At 44.2% G+C, this 19,029-nt stretch overlaps 1 protein-coding gene across 2 annotated transcripts in view; it reads left to right on the forward strand.

Annotated features, from left to right (window-relative positions):
• Positions 1–4,126: 4,126 nt before the first annotated feature.
• LOC115158626 (rho GTPase-activating protein 39-like) overlaps positions 4,127–19,029 on the forward strand; it is a 166,408-nt gene continuing 151,505 nt past the window's right edge. For both annotated transcript variants that reach the window (XM_029707795.1, XM_029707796.1), the window contains exon 1: positions 4,127–4,267. In XM_029707795.1, coding sequence (XP_029563655.1) covers positions 4,257–4,267 — 11 coding nt within the window. In that variant the 5' untranslated portion in view covers positions 4,127–4,256. The remainder of the gene's footprint in view (positions 4,268–19,029) is intronic.

Consider the following 19,029-nt stretch of genomic DNA (forward strand, 5'->3'; position numbering starts at 1 on the left):
GAACCAGGCCCAGCCAATCAGAATTAGTTTTTCCCCACAAAAGGGCTTTATTACATACACAAATACTACTCAGTTTCATCATCTGTCTGGGTGGCTGGTCTCAGACAGATGATGTGGAACTCCTGGGCTGTTGTGGTGACACGTGGTCTATGGTTGTGAGGCTGGCTGGACGTACTGCCAAATTCTCTAATACAACGTTGGAGGCAGTATATAGTAGAGAAATTAACATTCAATTCTCTAGCAACAGCTCTGGTGGATATTTCCTGTAGTCAGCATGCCAATTGCACACTCCCTCAAAACTCGAGACATCTGTGGCATTGTGTTGTGACAAAACTGCACATTTTATAGTGGCCATTTATTGTCCCCAGCACAAGGTGCACCTGTGTAATGATCATGCTGTTTAATGAGCTTCTTGATATGCCACACTTGTCATGTAAATGGATTATCTTGGCAAAGGAGAAATGCTCACTAACAGGGATGTAAACAAATTTGTGCACAAAATTTGAGAGAAATTAGCTTTTTGTGCATATGGAACATTTCTGGGAACTTTTAACTCGGCTCATGAAACATGGGACCAACACTTTAGATGTTGCGTTTATATTTTTGTTCAGTATTGCATACGGTAGAACATAAACACATGAGAAATAGAAATAAGGAGAACACGAGAAAGTAAGTAAGCATTCTATATACAGGGTCAATACCATATTTACAATGTGCAGGGATACTGGAGTGATAGAGGTAGATATGTATAGTATATGTATATGATAAACAGAGTAGCAGCAGCGCATATGATGATTGTATGTGAGTGAGTGTGCATGTGTGTAGAGTCAGTACAAATGTACGTGCATATTATGTGTGTGTGAGCAAATTATGGAGTGAGTGTTTGTTGGAGTGTCAGTGTGCGTGAGTTTGTAGGGCCCTGTGAGTGTGCATAGAGACAGTGCAAAATATAAATAAAATACAAGGGTCAACTCAGTCTGTGTAGCCATTTTGTTAGCTATTTAGTTAGCTGTTTAGCAGCTTTATGGCTTGGAGATAATAGCTGTTCAAGAGCCTGTTTGTGTCAGAATTGATGCACCGGTACCGCTCGCCGTGCAGAAGCAGAGAGAACAGTCTATGGCTGGAGTCTAATGATTTTCCGGGCCTTCCTTTCACACCGCCTGATATAGAGGTCCTGGATGTCAGGGAGCTCGGCCCCAGTTATGTACTGAGCTATCCGCACCACACTCTGTAGCGCCACGCAATCGAGGGCAGTCCTATTGCCATACCAAGCATCGATACAGCCAGTCAAGATGCTCTCAATGGTACAGCTGCAGAACTTTTTGAGGATTTGAGGGCCCATGCCAAATCTTTTCAACCTCAACTGTGCGAGTGTGTGTGGGCCATTTTAAGTCCTTAGTGATTTGGACAAAGAGGAACTTGAAGCTCTCGACCTGCTCCACTGCAGCCCTGTCAATGTGGATGGGGGCATGCTCCCCCCCCTTTGTTTCCTGTAGTCCACGATCAGCTCCTTGGTGTTACTGACGTTCAGGGAGACGTTGTTGTTCCGGCACCACACTGCCATGTCACTGACCTCATCCCTGTAGGCTGTCTCATCATCGCCGGTGATCAGGCCTACCACCGTTGTGTCGTCAGCAAACATGATGATGGTGTTGGAGTTGTGCGTGTCCACGCAGTCATGGGTGAACAGGGAGTACAGGAGGGAACTAAGCACACACACCTGTGGGGCCCCCATGTTGAGGGTCAGCATGGTGGAGGTGACGTTGACTACCCACACCACCTGGGGTCGGCCCGTCAGGAAGTCTCGGATCAAATTGCAGAGGGAGGTGTTCAGTCCCAGCATCCTAAGCTTGATGACAAGCTTGGGGACAATGGTGTTGAACGCTGAGCTATAGTCAATGAACAGCATTCTGTTCATTACATACAGTTGAAGTCTGAAGTTTACATACACCTTAGCCAAATACATTTAATCTCAGTTTTTAACAATTCCTGACATTTAATCCAAGTAAAAATTCCCTGTCTTAGGTCAGTTAGGATCACCACTTTATTTTAAGAATGTGAAATGTCAGAATAATAGTAGAGAGAATGATTTATTTCAGCTTTTATTTCTTTTATCACATTCCCAGTGGATCAGAAGTTCACATACACTCAATTAGTATTTGGTAGCATTGCCTTTAAATTGTTTAACTTGGGTCAAATGTTTTGTGTAGCCTTCCACAAGCTTCCCCAATAAGTTGGGTGAATTTTGGCCCATTCCTCCTGACAGAGCTGGTGTAACTGAGTCAGGTTTGTAGGCCTCCTTGCTCGCACACAATTTTTCAGTTCTGCCCACATATTTTCTATAGGGTTGAGGTCAGGGCTTTGTGATGGCCACTCCAATACCTTGACTTTGTTGTCCTTAAGCCATTTTGCCACAACTTTGGAAGTATGCTTGGGGTCATTGTCCATTTGGAAGACCCATTTGCGACCAAGTTTTAACTTCCTGACTGATGTCTTGAGATGTTGCTTCAATATATCCACATAATTTTCTTCCTCATGATGCCATCTATTTTGTGAAGTGCACCAGTCTCTCCTGCAGCAAAGCACCCCCACAACATGATGCTGCCACCTCCGTGCTTCACGGTTGGGATGGTATTCTTCGGCTTGCAATCCTCCTCATTTTTCCTCCAAACATAACGATGGTCATTGTGGCCAAACAGTTCTATTTTTGTTTCGTCAGACCAGAGGACATTTCCCCAAAAAGTACGATCTTTGTCTCCATGTGCAGTTGCAACCCGTAGTCTGGCTTTTTTTATGGCGGTTTTGGAGCAGTGGCTCCTTCCTTGCTGAGCGGCCTTTCAAGTTATGTCGATATAGGACTCGTTTTACTGTGGATATAGATACTTTTGTACCTGTTGGGGTGGTATGCAAATTGGAGTGGGTCAAGAGGTGTCTGGGATGATGGAGTTGATGTGTGCCATAACCAGCCTTTCAAAGCACTTGATGATTACAGATGTGGCATGAAGCCTTAGAATTCTTGTGAACAGGAATGATGGTGGTCATCTTAAAATGTGAGGATTACAGACTGGGACAAAGAGCGGTTGAAAATTACAGTGAATATGCCTGGCAGCTGTTCTGCATATTTTCTGAGAATGCACCCTGGAATACCATCGGGCCCCGCGGCCTTGCTGGTGTCGACCTGATTAAAGACCTTACTCACATCGGCCTCTGAGAGGGAATTCACCCAATCTTCTGGGTCGGTGCCACATACGGTGGCTTCGGAGCCTGTGTAATATGATTCCACCTTATTCCTATATTATCCTTTTGCTCGTTTGATGACTCTGCAGAAGTCATAAAGTATGTTTTCACAGGCAGCCCAATTCAGATCTTTTTTTCACTAATTGTACTTTCGACCAATCAGATCAGCTTATTCTAATTCGTCAAATAAAGATCAGGATTGAGCTGCCTGTGTAAATGCAGCCAATGAACAGTAGGTTAGAAGCAAATTGCCATTTTGCAATCAGGGCTGTGGAGTTGTCTGTAACCCACATGAACACTAGGGGGCGATGCTTTCACACTCTTCAGGCTCCAGACACAGAGCAGCAGATGCCCATCATTAACAGCAATCCAGCCCCACTCAGAGCGCTCCGTCTTACTCCCCGAGCTGAGAACAAATGCATTTGTACCAGATTGATGTACCCCACTACAGAAAAAAGCGATCGCGGATTCATATGTTTGAAGATACATAGCGTAATTTGCGAGAAACTACCAAATAAGGTATTTCAAAATAAAAAAAAATCGGTGGGAAAGTCGACACAGTATAGTCAGTCATTGCAGCAGGCCTATGGATGAATGTTGAATGAATTCATAAATTAATGGCTGAATTACTTCTGTTTGTGTTTGGACGGGTTTTCCTTGAGAATTACGGACTTTGCCAAGAGGTCTCGACGTTATTGTCACATATTTTGTTGCGTGTTGTTGTTGGTGCATTCTATCAGACGATGAATACTTATTTCTAGACTCGGTGGTCTGGATCCTGGCATTTCCGTGCTGCTATGGAAACGCAGTTAGTGCGCTCTTGGTTGAAAATGGGTGACGTCAGCTCAGTGACGGAGAAGCGGGCAGTGCGTGCTAGGAGAGAGTTCGTGCATGATATTCCATCGAGGAGAGAGCTACAGTAGTAGTTCGGTGACTGCGGAGACAGCGATTTTGGCAACATGGGTGACGTTGTGGGAATTATTATTACTAACGGATTTTAATTGGGAACTACCGGGAAAATGGCAGAGAGGTAAGTCAGGCTGAAACAATTTATATTCTTACGTCGCTGATGTGTCCAATGAAATGTATTCTGTAGCGATGCTCCTTCGTTGGCGACCTAGCCAGGACTGAGCTGAGGCAAAAGGATATCTGCTGTTTTTTCTTAGCTAACGTTACCGGGCATTGAGCTATCCTACCTCTCGGTCAGTTTATTCGTTTATGTGGTCATGTTACTCCCGTTGGCCATATTTACCGGGTAGCTGGAGGACTTGTCCTATCCAGCCCTTCGGTGTGTGAAAGTCAAGATCCAGCGGCACGAGCAGCATCTGTTTCTGTGAGGGTGTTTGCAGCACTGTGAATGCACCTGTTTTTTCCCCTCAGCCTTGAATCTCACCTGGCAACACAAACACCTACACTGTTTTGTAGTTGATATGCTTTACCGGAAACCATAGCTAGTCAAACTTGTGTTATTACGCATTTCTGGGGTTATTACACCGATGTGATGGGTAGTTGGGCAGGGCTAGCTATCCAACTCTCAGCATTTCGATGGCTTGCTAACCATCTGCGAGGGAGAAGGAAACCGCGAGCCGAGGATGCCACATCTAGAACCATAGAACATTCCTATTTGCCCCCTCGCTCAGCCAGCTATGAGCTATTCCAAAAAGGTAAAAACACCTGTATATATAGGAGTTCAAATGAGAATAGCCTACAGACTACACCTGCCTTTTTAGTGAGGTTATATGCGCCAAACCTACCTATTCTCTCCCTCAGCAAGAGTTAATCATTTATACCTATTACATGTGTTGCAGGGGTCATTCATCCGTATGTAAATTACAACAGTCATTTGTATCGTGAGTGTATAGAACTTAATGCAAATTCGAGCATGTTTATCAAACAGAAAAATACCTCACTGGCTCCGATTCCTGCTTCCACATCTGCCACCGACAGCAGGCGGGAGGCTCGGGAACTGGAGGGAGACCTCCTGCTCCGTGGCTTGCAGAATTTAGCTTAATGTCACGGTTAATGAGGTGTATGCATGCACTGTAAAACTTTTACCTCGAAATGTACATAATTATCCTGGCACTAAAGTTGCCAGCTTAATACTGTAATTTTGTTTTACAGCATAGATTCTGTAATATATTTCACAGTCATTTTCCTTACTGTAAAACATTATATTACAGCAGGGTTGATTTGAACCAGGAATCTGTACAGTATAGTTTATGAACTCAATTGAGTCATACAACAAGACTACTGTAACTGGACTGATAAAAATGGTCAGAATTCAATAAATATTTATTATGCTATAAAACTTATGGTTTTAAAGAGGTTAAAACAACAAAAAACATTCCTGCAGAGCATATAGTATGTCTACTAACTCTTCCAAGCATTTTTTTCACCCACTGTTCAAAAAGACCACATTTCAAGACACAAACCAATAAAGATTTTTTGGGGCGGCAGATAGCCTAGTGGTTAGAGCGTTGGGCCAGTAACCGAAAGGCTGACAAGGTAAAAGGTAAAAATCTGTCTTTCTGCCCACTGTTCCTCGGTAGGCCGTCATTGTAAATAAGAATTTGTTCTTAACTGACTTCCCTAGTTAAATAAAGGTTAAAAAAAGAAAAAAATATCAGGTGTGGCCAACACACCTGAAAACACTCAAATCGACTGTTTGTCGAGAATTAAGTTGATGGTAAATGTGAATGAAGTTGATGGTACATGTATATGGAATGGTTTGAATAATTAAGTAGTTTTGGTCACAATTAACACAATCACACATTAAAAAAAGGTATAAGTGATGGCATTTTATTGCAATCTTCTCATTACTCTCCCCTTCACTAGCATGCAAACGCAGTGGCGAGCGCTGCAGAGAATTAGTCAGTCACTGAAAACCCAAATGTTTAGAATGTTCAAAGTTCCAAATTGACACAAATGGCTGCTGACTCTCCCACTCACAAGACTGACCCTACGTGTACAACCGCTGTATACCACAGCATATGGTCCCACTGTGGAACTCCTTCCACTTTCAGGTCCCACACACACATACACCAAGCCTCTGCAATACCAGCAGATCCTGGGCTTTTATGAGCTGTAGCCCAGGTTGGGACATGGCACCTCTGGACTACTGGGGTAACCTCCACCTTACCAGGACAACTCCACTAGTGAGGCCACGACAGCAGCTCCTCCACGGCTCACATCAGCAACTGGAGGTCTACCCTCTGCTCCCGCCATTGGGCTCAGGCCGCCCTAAACTCCTCAGATAATCTTACGACACCTCCACTGCAGTCTGCTTCTTGGAGATCACACCAGCCAGGTCCATTCAACGACTTGCAAAAATCAGTCCAAAAACAAATACTATGGGTCTCCCCATCAAGGGCTTAGGATTTTAACCCACCACCATGTGTACAATTGTAGACCCAGAGTAGCCAAGGGAGGTGGTAGGTGGAAATAAGGAGGACCCATGATTGCACAAAAACATTTACACTAGTTTAAAAGACAGAGAAACATCAAATAGAACATGATTAGAACTAATCAGGGAGACGGAAAGCATCAGTGAACTACACGCTAATTATCTAACTCACCATACCTGTCTTGAACCTGAGCAACCAACTCTGTAGCAAACAATTAAGGTCAGGAACACCTAAACTAGTAGATAGCCATGCATGACAATGGAGTGGTGCACTTTATCCAACCACACATGTATATACCTTTAAGCATTTTAGGTAATAACAACTTCATGAAATGCATTTTAAAGACCTTTTAAAATGGTGATGAGGCCAGGTTGCCTCATCACAACAAATAAGACCGCTAGATCAGTGGATCTCAACTGGTGGGTCGTGACCCAAATTTGTTTTGAAAGGAGTCTGAGGAAGAAAAAAAAATTGTTTTACATATTTTTATGAAAGAATACTCTAGTCTAAACTTCAATGACGAACTTCAGGTAGAAAGGGTGTAGAAATGATAATAAACTTAAATTTTTTCATCATTTCATAATCATAATTTTTTCTTCAATCACAGAATTTTCAAGCTATTAGCAGTGCTATTTGGGTCAATTTTGTGGTCTCAAACAACTGAGTTTATTAACATTGGGAAAATGTTATTATTAACAATGAAAGAGGTGGGAATGTTGTTCCCTTGTCATGTTAATTTCTAAATGTACTATCATTGGGAGTCCGGAAGCAAGTTCAGGGTGTGCATCATTTAATAAACAAATGAACAAAACAAGAAACACGACCAAGGCACAGACAGGAAACAGAAACAATGACACCTGGGGAAGGAACCAAAGGGAGTGACATGTATAGACAGGGCAGGTAATCAAGGAGGTGATGGTGACAGGTGTGCGCTATAACGAGCAGCCTGGTGACCTAGAGGCCGGAGAGGGAGCACACGTGACATTTTTCCAGATTGTATTTTGCAGATAATGTTTTGCAATGCGAATATTGGGTTGCGACTGAGACAACCTGGTTCAATTTGGGTCCCGAGGATAAAACCCAGTTGAGAACCACTGAGCAATATACACATTACTTCAAACCCTAGATAAACTAATAAAACATTGCTATAGCAATATTCAATACCACAGATTATTTTACCAGATTCACAACATTCTCCTTTCTTTTTGTGCCACCAGATGTTTGCACACTACTGGTAAAGAGAACAGGTTTAGCTAATACTGTATCATTATGGAACAATGTTGTTTAAATGAAACAAATGGCTAGGGTGGAGAGGCTATATGGACACTCCTGGCCTGCAAAACGATGGCTTATGTCGCACTGCTGAGAGCCAAGTGAAGTGAATCACACAGGGTTTTGACAGCTAAATCCCAGTGTGGTTGCCATTCATATGTTTGTATTTGCGTTAAGGATCCGCATTAGCTGCTGCCAAGGCAGCAGATACTCTTCCTGGGGTCCAGCAACATTAAGACCGTTATATACAATACCGGTCAAATGTTTTAGAACACACTCATTCAAGGGTTTTTCTTTATTTTTACTATTTCTACATTGTAGAATAATAGTGAAGATATCAAAACTATGAAATAACACATATGGAGTCATGTAGTAACCCAAAAAGTGTTAAACAGCCTGGAGGTGTGTTGGGTCATTGTCCTGTTGAAAACAATAGATAGTCCCACTAAGCCCAAACCAGATGGGATGGCGAATCGCTGCAGAATGTTGTGGTAGCCATGCTGGTTAAGTGTGCCTTGAATTCTAAATAAATCCCAGACAGTGTCACCAGCAAAGCACCCCCACACCAACACCTCCTCCTCCATGCTTTACGGTGGGAAATACACATGCAGAGATCATCCGTTCACCCACACCGCGTCTCACAAAGACACGGCGGTTGGAACCAAAAATCTCCAGTTTGGACTCCAGACCAAAGGTCTGATTCACACAGTCTCCTCTGAACAGTTGATATTGAGATGTGTCTGTTACATGACCTCTGTTAAGAATTTTTTTCCTGCAATTTCTGATGCTGGTAACTCTAATGAACTTATCCTCTGCAGCAGAGGTAACTCTGGGTCTTCCATTCCTGTAGCGGTCTCATGATTCCATGTAGCCATGTCTCCATATAGTACTGTTCGCCTCTCATAGTCTGTTCTTGACTTGGGTATTGTAAAGAGACCCTTGGTGGCATGCGTAGTATTAATGTTAGCTCTCTGTGTACATTTAAGGGCCAGCCATGCTGCCCAATTGTAATATTCTGAGGTCCCTCTTTGTGGCACCTGACCGCATGACTGAACAGTAATCCAGATGCGACAAAACTAGGACCTGCCTTGTTGATAGTGTTGTTAAGAAGGCAGAGAAGCGTTTTTTTATGGACAGACTCTCCCCACCATAGCTACTGTTGTATCAATATGTTTTGACCATGACAGTTTACAATCCAGGGTTACTACAACATTTACATTACATTTTAGTCATTTAGCAGACGCTCTTATCCAGAGCGACTTACAGTAGTGAATGCATACATTTCATTTCATGCATTTTCTTTTTTGTACAAGCAGTTTAGTCACCTCAACTTGCTCAATTTCCACATTATTTATTACAAGATTTAGTTGAGGGTTATGGTTTAGTGAATGATTTGTCCCAAATGCAATGCTTTTAGTTTTTGAAATATTCAGGACTAACTTATTTCTTACCACCCATTCTGAAACTAACTGCAGCTCTTTGTTAAGTGTTGACTGAAATCCCTAGCTGTAGTAGCTGAATTATATAGTGTTGAGTCATCTGAAAACGTAGACACACTGGCTTTACTCAATCATGCTCTCCCCATTGAGTAAACTGTATCACGGTGATATCTAGATGGCTACGCTGTGATATACAGTTGAAATTGGAAGTTTACATACACTTAGGTTGGAGTCATTAAAACTCGTTTTTCAACCACTCCACAAATGTCTTGTTAACAAACTATAGTTTTGGCAAGTCGGTTAGGACATATACTTTGTGCATGACACAAGTAATTTTTCCAACAATTATTTCCAGACAGATTATTTCACTTATAATTCACTGTATCACAATTCCAGTGGGTCAGAAGTTTACATACACTAAGTTGACTGTGCCTATAAACAGCTTGGAAAATTCCAGAAAATGATGTCATGGCTTTAGAAGCTTCTGATAGGCTAATTGACATAATTTGAGTCATGGGGGGGTACCTGTGGATGTATTTCAAGGCCTACCTTCAAACTCAGTGCCTCTTTGCTTGACATCATGGGAAAATCAAAAGAAATCAGCCAAGACCTCAGAAATAAAATTGTAGACCTCCACAAGTCTTGTTCATCCTTGGGAAGAATTTTCAATCTCCTGAAGGTACAACGTTCATCTGTACAAACAATAGTACACAGGTATAAACACCATGGGACCACACAGCCGTCATACCGCTCAGGAAGGAGACGCGTTCTGTCTCCTAAAGATGAACGTACTTTGGTGCGAAAAGTGCAAATCAATCCCAGAACAACAGCAAAGGACCTTGTGAAGATGCTGGAGGAAACAGGTACAAAAGTATCTATATCCACAGTAAAACGAGTCCTATATCGACATAACCTGAAAGGCCGCTCAGCAAGGAAGGAGCCACTGCTCCAAAACCGCCATAAAAAAGCCAGACTACGGTTTGCAACTGCACATGGGGACAAAGATAGTACTTTTTGGAGAAATGTCCTCTGGTCTGATGAAACAAATATAGAACTGATTGACTATAATGACCATTGTTATGTTTGGAGGAGAAAGGGGGAGGTTTGCAAGCCGAAGAACACCATCCCAACCATGAAGCATCATGTTGTGGGGGTGCTTTGCTGCAGGAGGGACTGTTGCACTTCACAAAATAGATGGCATCATGAGGAGGAAAATTATGTGGATATATTAAAGCTTGGTCGCAAATGGGTCTTCCAAATGGACATTGACCCCAAGCATACTTCCAAGTTGTGGCAAAATGGCTGAAGGACAACAAAGTCAAGTATTGGAGTGGCCATCACAAAGCCCTGACCTCAATCCTATAGAAAATGTGTGGGCAGAACTGAAAAGGTTTGTGCGAGCAAGGAGGCCTACAAACCTGACTCAGTTACACCAGCTCTGTCAGGAGGAATGGGCCAAAATTCACCCAACTTATTGTGGGAAGCTTGTGGAAGGCTACACGAAACGTTTTACCCAAGTTAAACAATTTAAAGGCAACGCTACCAAATGCTAATTCAGTGTATGTGAACTTCTGACCCACTGGGAATGTGATGAAAGAAATAAAAGCTGAAATAAATCATTCTCTTTACTATTATTCTGACATTTCACATTCTTAAAATGAAGTGGTGATCCTAACTGACCTAAAACAGGGAATTTGTACTTGGATTAAATGTCAAAAATTGTGAAAAACTGAGTTTAAATGTATTTGGCTAAGGTGTATGTAAACTTCCGACTACAACTGTAGATAGCTAGCTAGCTTAGCTAAGAAAATATACAGTAATTCAACATTGGCTAGAAATATAGATACTTATAAACAAGTCAAGGTTCCTACCCAGCAGCTGCTGAAAATATTATTCCACTTCACCGTCGCTTCAAAACTAGATTTACAAAAATAGTCTGAGCTTCATGTGTCTCACCTGACAGCATGAGGTTGGCGCCTGAAACAGACAATCTGAATCTACTGTAGGCATAAGCTATTACTGTAAAGAAATACAATATGTTAGTTTAATTTTTACAGGAAGCATCCATTAACAGTTAATAACAGTGTTTTTCAGTATTTTACCCAAATGGAAGTGCAAAATACAGCATTAGTGCTTTAAAACACATTTATGGTATTTTACTGTTGAAATTACAGAAAAGTATTACATTGTGGGATTGTCGGTGGTGTGTGCGCCCAGTGGTGTGTGTGGACAGAGATCTAGAGTGGATTATGTAATTTCGTATTGGTGAGGAGCTGAATTGGCTGCCCCTTGCAATTCCGCTGCGGTAGGCTATTCCAGCATGGGGTTTATCAAGGTATCTTCTCTCTCTCTGCAGCAGCATCGGAATAGTAAGCGTACATTGTGGATCATGCAGGGGAATCTATTCTAAGTGCCATGTCGTGGAGCCTATATAGGCTCATGGTGAATTTTAAATGGCTGTTAGTTCTTACACAGGCAGGACAGGGTCATTGCTGTAGAAGGCTATTCTGCTGTAGCCTATTGTGCATTTGGAATTTCAGAGGACAGTCATCCGCCATGGAGTTGAATTTAGCCGTCAGATAAAGACACGTTGTGATGTTTTCAGTATGTCACTGTCAACATTCCTTTTCCAAGATAAAGCCAGTACATTTTTGTGGGGGAGTGGTAGGGCTTGGCTTCGGACTGAGTGAGTAGGCAAGCAGCATCAGTGTACTGGCATCGATACCGGCACATGCACAGCTGCTGAATTCCTCCCTCGCTCTCTCCTCGCCCCTCGCTATTCCCCATGCCTCCCTCTTGTCGCTGCCTTCCTTCTTTATTTCCCAACCCGTTGGTTGCTATGCACCTGTCATTCCTTCTCCTACCCCGGCCTCCATTCACCACATGAAACCCGACTCGAGACAAGTCTCTCCTAAGATGTAATTATGCAGCATGCTGCCATTTTACATAGTTATCACCCCAGCCACCGTTTACTCATGGATGGCCTTTTTGGGTGGTTTCACTATATTTCATGGTATTTAACCATACTTATCAAGCAGTTAGTAGCCAATTGAGCCATTCACAATCATATATATGCCAAGAGGCTATGTTTCTGCACCAGCCCAGCCCTGGCAGTCCAACATTGGATCCAGTGAGTGAAGCAGAGAAAGAGGGAGAGGGTCGGGGTGGGGATACGCCGGGGCTCGTGTGTTTCACCAAAACATGCAGTGGGTAAAATATTTATATCTCCCCGTTCAGTCAGGGCTCTCTGTCTGTCTGTCTGTCTGTCTGTCTGTCTGTCTGTCTGTCTGTCTGTCTGTCTGTCTGTCTGTCTGTCTGTCTGTCTGTCTGTCTGTCTGTCTGTCTGTCTGTCTGTCTGTCTGTCTGTCTGTCTGTCTGTCTGTCTGTCTGTCTGTCTGTCTGTTGCCTGCCTGCCTGCCTGCCTGCCTGCCTGCCTGCCTGCCTGTCTCCCTGCCTGCCTGCCTGTAACAGTTCTAGATTGGGGTTTTCTCACTGGCTGGGATGTTACATAGGGCATGTATTTATTTCCAACCATGTTGTTACATAAGGTACAGTTTTAGAAGCAGTGTGAGTATTGGCTACACCACATGGCTCCTTTTTAAAAAGAGATTCCTATCATTTCAATGGGACTCACATGAATAAAGGAAGGATGCATAAAGAAGAGTGGTGGTGTTGAAGCTATTGGGGGAAATCTTTGGAGCAGCAGTATTGTAGTGGAGATGCTGCAGTGCTTTAGCATGGATCTAAACTGAAATACTCCATTACTGCGTGGATTCCAGGCTCCATTACAGTTTGGATTCCAGGCTAGCAGGGCTGCTAGGGAAGGGAGCACGACATTACCATGGCAGACACAGACTGTACAGTATCGCGTTGTGTAGCCTCTTTCTCACAGTGCAGAGGAGTGTCAATGTTTGTGTTTGTCTGTCTGTCTGTCTGTCTGTCTGTCTGTCTGTCTGTCTGTTCGTTTGTGTGTGTCTGTTTGTGTGTGTGTGTGTTGGTGTGTGTGTCGGTGTGTGTGTTGGTGTGTGTCTGTTTGTGTGTGTGTGTGTTGGTGTGTGTGTTTGTGTGTTGGTGTGTGTGTTGGTGTGTGTTTGTGTGTTGGTGTGTGTCTATTCGTTTGTGTGTGTTGGTGTGTGTGTTTGTGTGTTGGTGTGTGTGTTGGTGTGTGTTTGTGTGTTGGTGTGTGTGTCTATTCGTTTGTGTGTGTTGGTGTGTTGACCTACTTGTCCTGAATTGCTCTGTAGCGTGATGTGAGTCTGGTGATCCTGTGCCTTGGAGCAGTGGTCTGAATCATACAGGGCTTATTTGGCCTTGAACTGTTTCTTTTTAACAGTCTGTGTGTGTGTGTGAGTGTGAGTGTGTGTGAGTGTGAGTGTGAGTGTGAATGTGAGTGTGTGTGTGAGTGTGAGTGAGTGTGTGAGTGAGTGAGTGTGTGAGTGAGTGAGTGAGTGAGTGTGAGTGTGTGTGTGTGTGTGTGAGTGTGAGTGTGTGAGTGAGTGAGTGAGTGAGTGAGTGTGTGTGTGTGTGTGTGTGTGTGTGTGTGTGTGTGTGTGTGTGTGTGTGTGTGTGTCATTCTGATGATCAAAGTGATAAAAGTAGGCCTCTAATGCTGAACCACTCCCACACACCAGCATCACAGGACACAGCCAGCTGATTACAACGCAGAGCAATAATAGTGTTATCAAACAAATGTGTCACATTTGTCAGACTCTGATAATGAAATGCCTCAGTCAGGAATGGAGTGTAGTCCTATCACTTATGTTAAGACAGCCTGTTATCTGTCTCTGCATGGGAGTGCAGTATAAATTCATGCATTTATGCCACAATATAATGTACCCAAATTAGACAGTATCCATTTTAGTGAATTGTACCATGGACATTGCAGGATACCCTAATACTGTAGTGTAGCTATTTGGGATGCAACCTATATTATGAATATATTAGGCATCTGCCAAGTTATTCCTTGTTAATGAGTCAATTAATATTGTCTTGTTGGGTCATGTTTATCGTTGTGTTAAATAAGTTGCTTCTATTGGCCGTGTGATATGCACTATCCCCGCCCATTGGCAACACTTGAGTCTTTCTCCCATTAGCCCGACAACCCTTGTCTGCTGAACAACTCAAGTGTAGACCTATTTCTAACAACAAGGGGGTTTGAACCTATGTGTTTGTGTGTGTGTGTGCTTACGATGACGGTGTGCATGTGTGTGTGGGCAGCAGTGGTACTGTAGCACCTCAAGGACATTGGAGTAAGATATGAGGCTTCAGCTCAGTGTTTCTGTGTTACTCTGGGATTTAGTATTTTTACTTCCTCTCTTTCTCCTCTCCTCCTGCTGTTTTCCTCCTTCTCTCCTATTATCCTGATCTAAGGCTATTACCTTCTCCTCTGTGTGCCTGACACACACACACACACACAGACACACACACACACACACACACACACACACACACACACACACACACACACACACACACACACACACTCATGGGTCGATGGCCTGAACACCGGGGGTTGGGGTGGAGGATGGAGGAATGGATGGAAAAAAGAGAGTGATGGAGAAAAAAACAGGAGAGGAGGATATGAGCGGGAGATGTGTGAGAGAGTAGAGTAGGATGGAGAGAGTTAGAGTAGGATGGAGAGAGTTAGAGTAGGATGGAGAGAGAGAGAGTAGGATGGAGAGAGTTAGAGTAGGATGGAGAGAGTTAGAGTAGGATGGAGAGAGTTAGAGTAGGATGGAGAGAGTTAGAGTAGAATGGAGAGAGTTAGAGTAGGATGGAGAGAGTTAGAGTAGGATGGAGAGAGTTAGAGTAGGATGGAGAGAGTTAGAGTAGGATGGAGAGAGTTAGAGTAGGATGGAGAGAGTTAGAGTAGTATGGAGAGAGTTAGAGTAGGATGGAGAGAGAGAGTAGGATGGAGAGAGTTAGAGTAGGATGGAGAGAGTTAGAGTAGAATGGAGAGAGTTAGAGTAGAATGGAGAGAGAGAGTAGGATGGAGAGAGTTAGAGTAGGATGGAGAGAGTTAGAGTAGGATGGAGAGAGTTAGAGTAGGATGGAGAGAGTTAGAGTAGGATAAAGAGAGAGTAGGATGGAGAGAGTTAGAGTAGAATGGAGAGAGAGAGTAGGATGGAGAGAGAGAGTAGGATGGAGAGACTTAGAGTAGGATGGAGAGAGTTAGAGTAGGATGGAGAGAGAGAGTAGGATGGAGAGAGAGAGAGTAGGATGGAGAGAGTTAGAGTAGGATGGAGAGAGTTAGAGTAGGATGGAGAGAGTTAGAGTAGGATGGAGAGAGTTAGAGTAAGATGGAGAGAGTTAGAGTAGGATGGAGAGAGTTAGAGTAGGATGGAGAGAGTTAGAGTAGGATGGAGAGAGAGAGTAGGATGGAGAGAGTTAGAGTAGGATGGAGAGAGAGAGTAGGATGGAGAGAGAGAGAGTAGGATGGAGAGAGTTAGAGTAGGATGGAGAGAGTTAGAGTAGGATGGAGAGAGAGAGAGTAGGATGGAGAGAGTTAGAGTAGGATGGAGAGAGTTAGAGTAGGATGGAGAGAGTTAGAGTAGGATGGAGAGAGTTAGAGTAGAATGGAGAGAGTTAGAGTAGGATGGAGAGAGTTAGAGTAGGATGGAGAGAGTTAGAGTAGGATGGAGAGAGTTAGAGTAGGATGGAGAGAGTTAGAGTAGGATGGAGAGAGTTAGAGTAGGATGGAGAGAGAGAGTAGGATGGAGAGAGTTAGAGTAGGATGGAGAGAGTTAGAGTAGAATGGAGAGAGTTAGAGTAGAATGGAGAGAGAGAGTAGGATGGAGAGAGTTAGAGTAGGATGGAGAGAGTTAGAGTAGGATGGAGAGAGTTAGAGTAGGATGGAGAGAGTTAGAGTAGGATAAAGAGAGAGTAGGATGGAGAGAGTTAGAGTAGAATGGAGAGAGAGAGTAGGATGGAGAGAGAGAGTAGGATGGAGAGACTTAGAGTAGGATGGAGAGAGTTAGAGTAGGATGGAGAGAGAGAGTAGGATGGAGAGAGAGAGAGTAGGATGGAGAGAGTTAGAGTAGGATGGAGAGAGTTAGAGTAGGATGGAGAGAGTTAGAGTAGGATGGAGAGAGTTAGAGTAAGATGGAGAGAGTTAGAGTAGGATGGAGAGAGTTAGAGTAGGATGGAGAGAGTTAGAGTAGGATGGAGAGAGAGAGTAGGATGGAGAGAGTTAGAGTAGGATGGAGAGAGAGAGTAGGATGGAGAGAGAGAGAGTAGGATGGAGAGAGTTAGAGTAGGATGGAGAGAGTTAGAGTAGGATGGAGAGAGTTAGAGTAGGATGGAGAGAGTTAGAGTAGGATGGAGAGAGTTAGAGTAAGATGGAGAGAGAGAGTAGGATGGAGAGAGTTAGAGTAGGATGGAGAGAGTTAGAGTAGGATAGAGAGAGTTAGAGTAGGATGGAGAGAGAGAGTAGGATGGAGAGAGTTAGAGTAGGATGGAGAGAGTTAGAGTAGGATGGAGAGAGAGAGTAGGATGGAGAGAGTTAGAGTAGGATGGAGAGAGAGAGTAGAATGGAGAGAGTTAGAGTAGGATCGGGAGAGAGTAGGATGGAGAGAGTTAGAGTAGGATGGAGAGAGTTAGAGTAGGATGGAGAGAGAGAGTAGGATGGAGAGAGTTAGAGTAGGATGGAGAGAGTTAGAGTAGGATGGAGAGAGAGAGTAGGATGGAGAGAGTTAGAGTAGGATGGAGAGAGTTAGAGTAGGATGGAGAGAGTTAGAGTAGGATGGAGAGAGAGAGTAGGATGGAGAGAGTTAGAGTAGGATGGAGAGAGAGAGTAGGATGGAGAGAGTTAGAGTAGAATGGAGAGAAGAGGGATAGAAAAGCAAGGGAATAATGTATGTTATCCTTTTAATTTTCGGCAAAATGAAATCTGACATCTTAAATAATGAATTGGCTTCAGGGTCTGTTGTTGTACCTTGAACAGTCATGGTGGCAATAAAAATGGTTTGAAGTTGTCTCATGAGCGGAGATGGGCTATCGACTGACTTTGACGGCTAGAGTGGATGGAGGGAGAGAGAGGGATGGGGGAGTATTGATTGATAGAGGGATGGATGGAGAGCTGAACTGTAATATTGACTGTCAGCGGATGGAGATAGAGGGATGGAGGGAGAGCTGAACTGTAATATTGACTGTCAGCGGATGGAGATAGAGGGATGGATGGAGAGCTGAACTGTAATATTGACTGTCAGCGGATGGAGATAGAGGGATGGAGGGAGAGCTGAACTGTAATATTGACTGTCAGCGGATGGAGATAGAGGGATGGAGGGAGAGCTGAACTGTAATATTGACTGTCAGCGGATGGAGATAGAGGGATGGAGGGAGAGCTGAACTGTAATATTGACTGTCAGCGGATGGAGATAGAGGGATGGATGGAGAGCTGAACTGTAATATTGACTGTCAGCGGATGGAGATAGAGGGATGGAGGGAGAGCTGAACTGTAATATTGACTGTCAGCGGATGGAGATAGAGGGATGGAGGGAGAGCTGAACTGTAATATTGACTGTCAGCGGATGGAGATAGAGGGATGGAGGGAGAGCTGAACTGTAATATTGACTGTCAGCGGATGGAGATAGAGGGATGGAGGGAGAGCTGAACTGTAATATTGACTGTCAGCGGATGGAGATAGAGGGATGGAGGGAGAGCTGAACTGTAATATTGACTGTCAGCGGATGGAGATAGAGGGATGGAGGGAGAGCTGAACTGTAATATTGACTGTCAGCGGATGGAGATAGAGGGATGGAGGGAGAGCTGAACTGTAATATTGACTGTCAGCAGATGGAGATAGAGGGATGGAGGGAGAGCTGAACTGTAATATTGACTGTCAGCGGATGGAGATAGAGGGATGGAGGGAGAAAGGGTGAGAGAAGAGAAAGTCTTTTCTCAGTGTAATAGGATTAGTGTGTAAATGTGTTTGTATGAAAAGCTGTCTTTGGAGATCCTTTAATCTGTGTGTTATTGTGGGGACGGGGGACGGGGACCTGCAGTACAGAGGGGTGTGTGTGTTGCAGGACTGAGAAGTGGAAGGGAAGATTGAAAGACAGAGCAATATGGAATTGAGGGCGTGAATGAATGGTCCCACGGTTTCAGCACTGAGGATATCTGGCTCTTGAGTGGTACCTCCTTTGCTACTGGCAGCACTATCAGCAGACACACACTGTGCCCAAAGCACTTGGGACTGGTTCACAGGCACTCGTCTAGTGTGTGTGTGTGTGTGATTATAGTGTGTGTTCTCTTAGTGTCAGAAGAAGCGAGAGGAGATGGTTGTGTGAAGGATTGGGGGAGGAGAGAAAAGAGGGAGGGCACATCATTGACCCCCCCCCCCGTGTTGCTCATCTCCTATCGAATATCCCCCTGCCTTCTCTCTCTCTCCCCCTGCCTTCTCTCTCTCCCCCCTGCCTTCTCTCTCTCCCCCTGCCTTCTCTTTCTCTCCCCTGCCTCCTCCTTCTCCCCCTGCCTCCTCCCTCTCTCCCCCTGCCTTCTCTCGCTCCCCCCTGCCTCCTCCTTCTCCCCCTGCCTCCTCCCTCTCTCCCCCTGCCTTCTCTCGCTCCCCCCTGCCTCCTCCCTCTCCCCCTGCCTCCTCCCTCTCCCCCTGCCTACTCCCTCTCCCCCTGCCTCCTCCCCCTTACTCTCCCTGCTCCCTCTCTCCCCCTTACCCTGCT

This window comes from Salmo trutta, chromosome 22, assembly GCF_901001165.1.
Source record: "Salmo trutta chromosome 22, fSalTru1.1, whole genome shotgun sequence".
NCBI lineage: Eukaryota > Metazoa > Chordata > Actinopteri > Salmoniformes > Salmonidae > Salmo > Salmo trutta.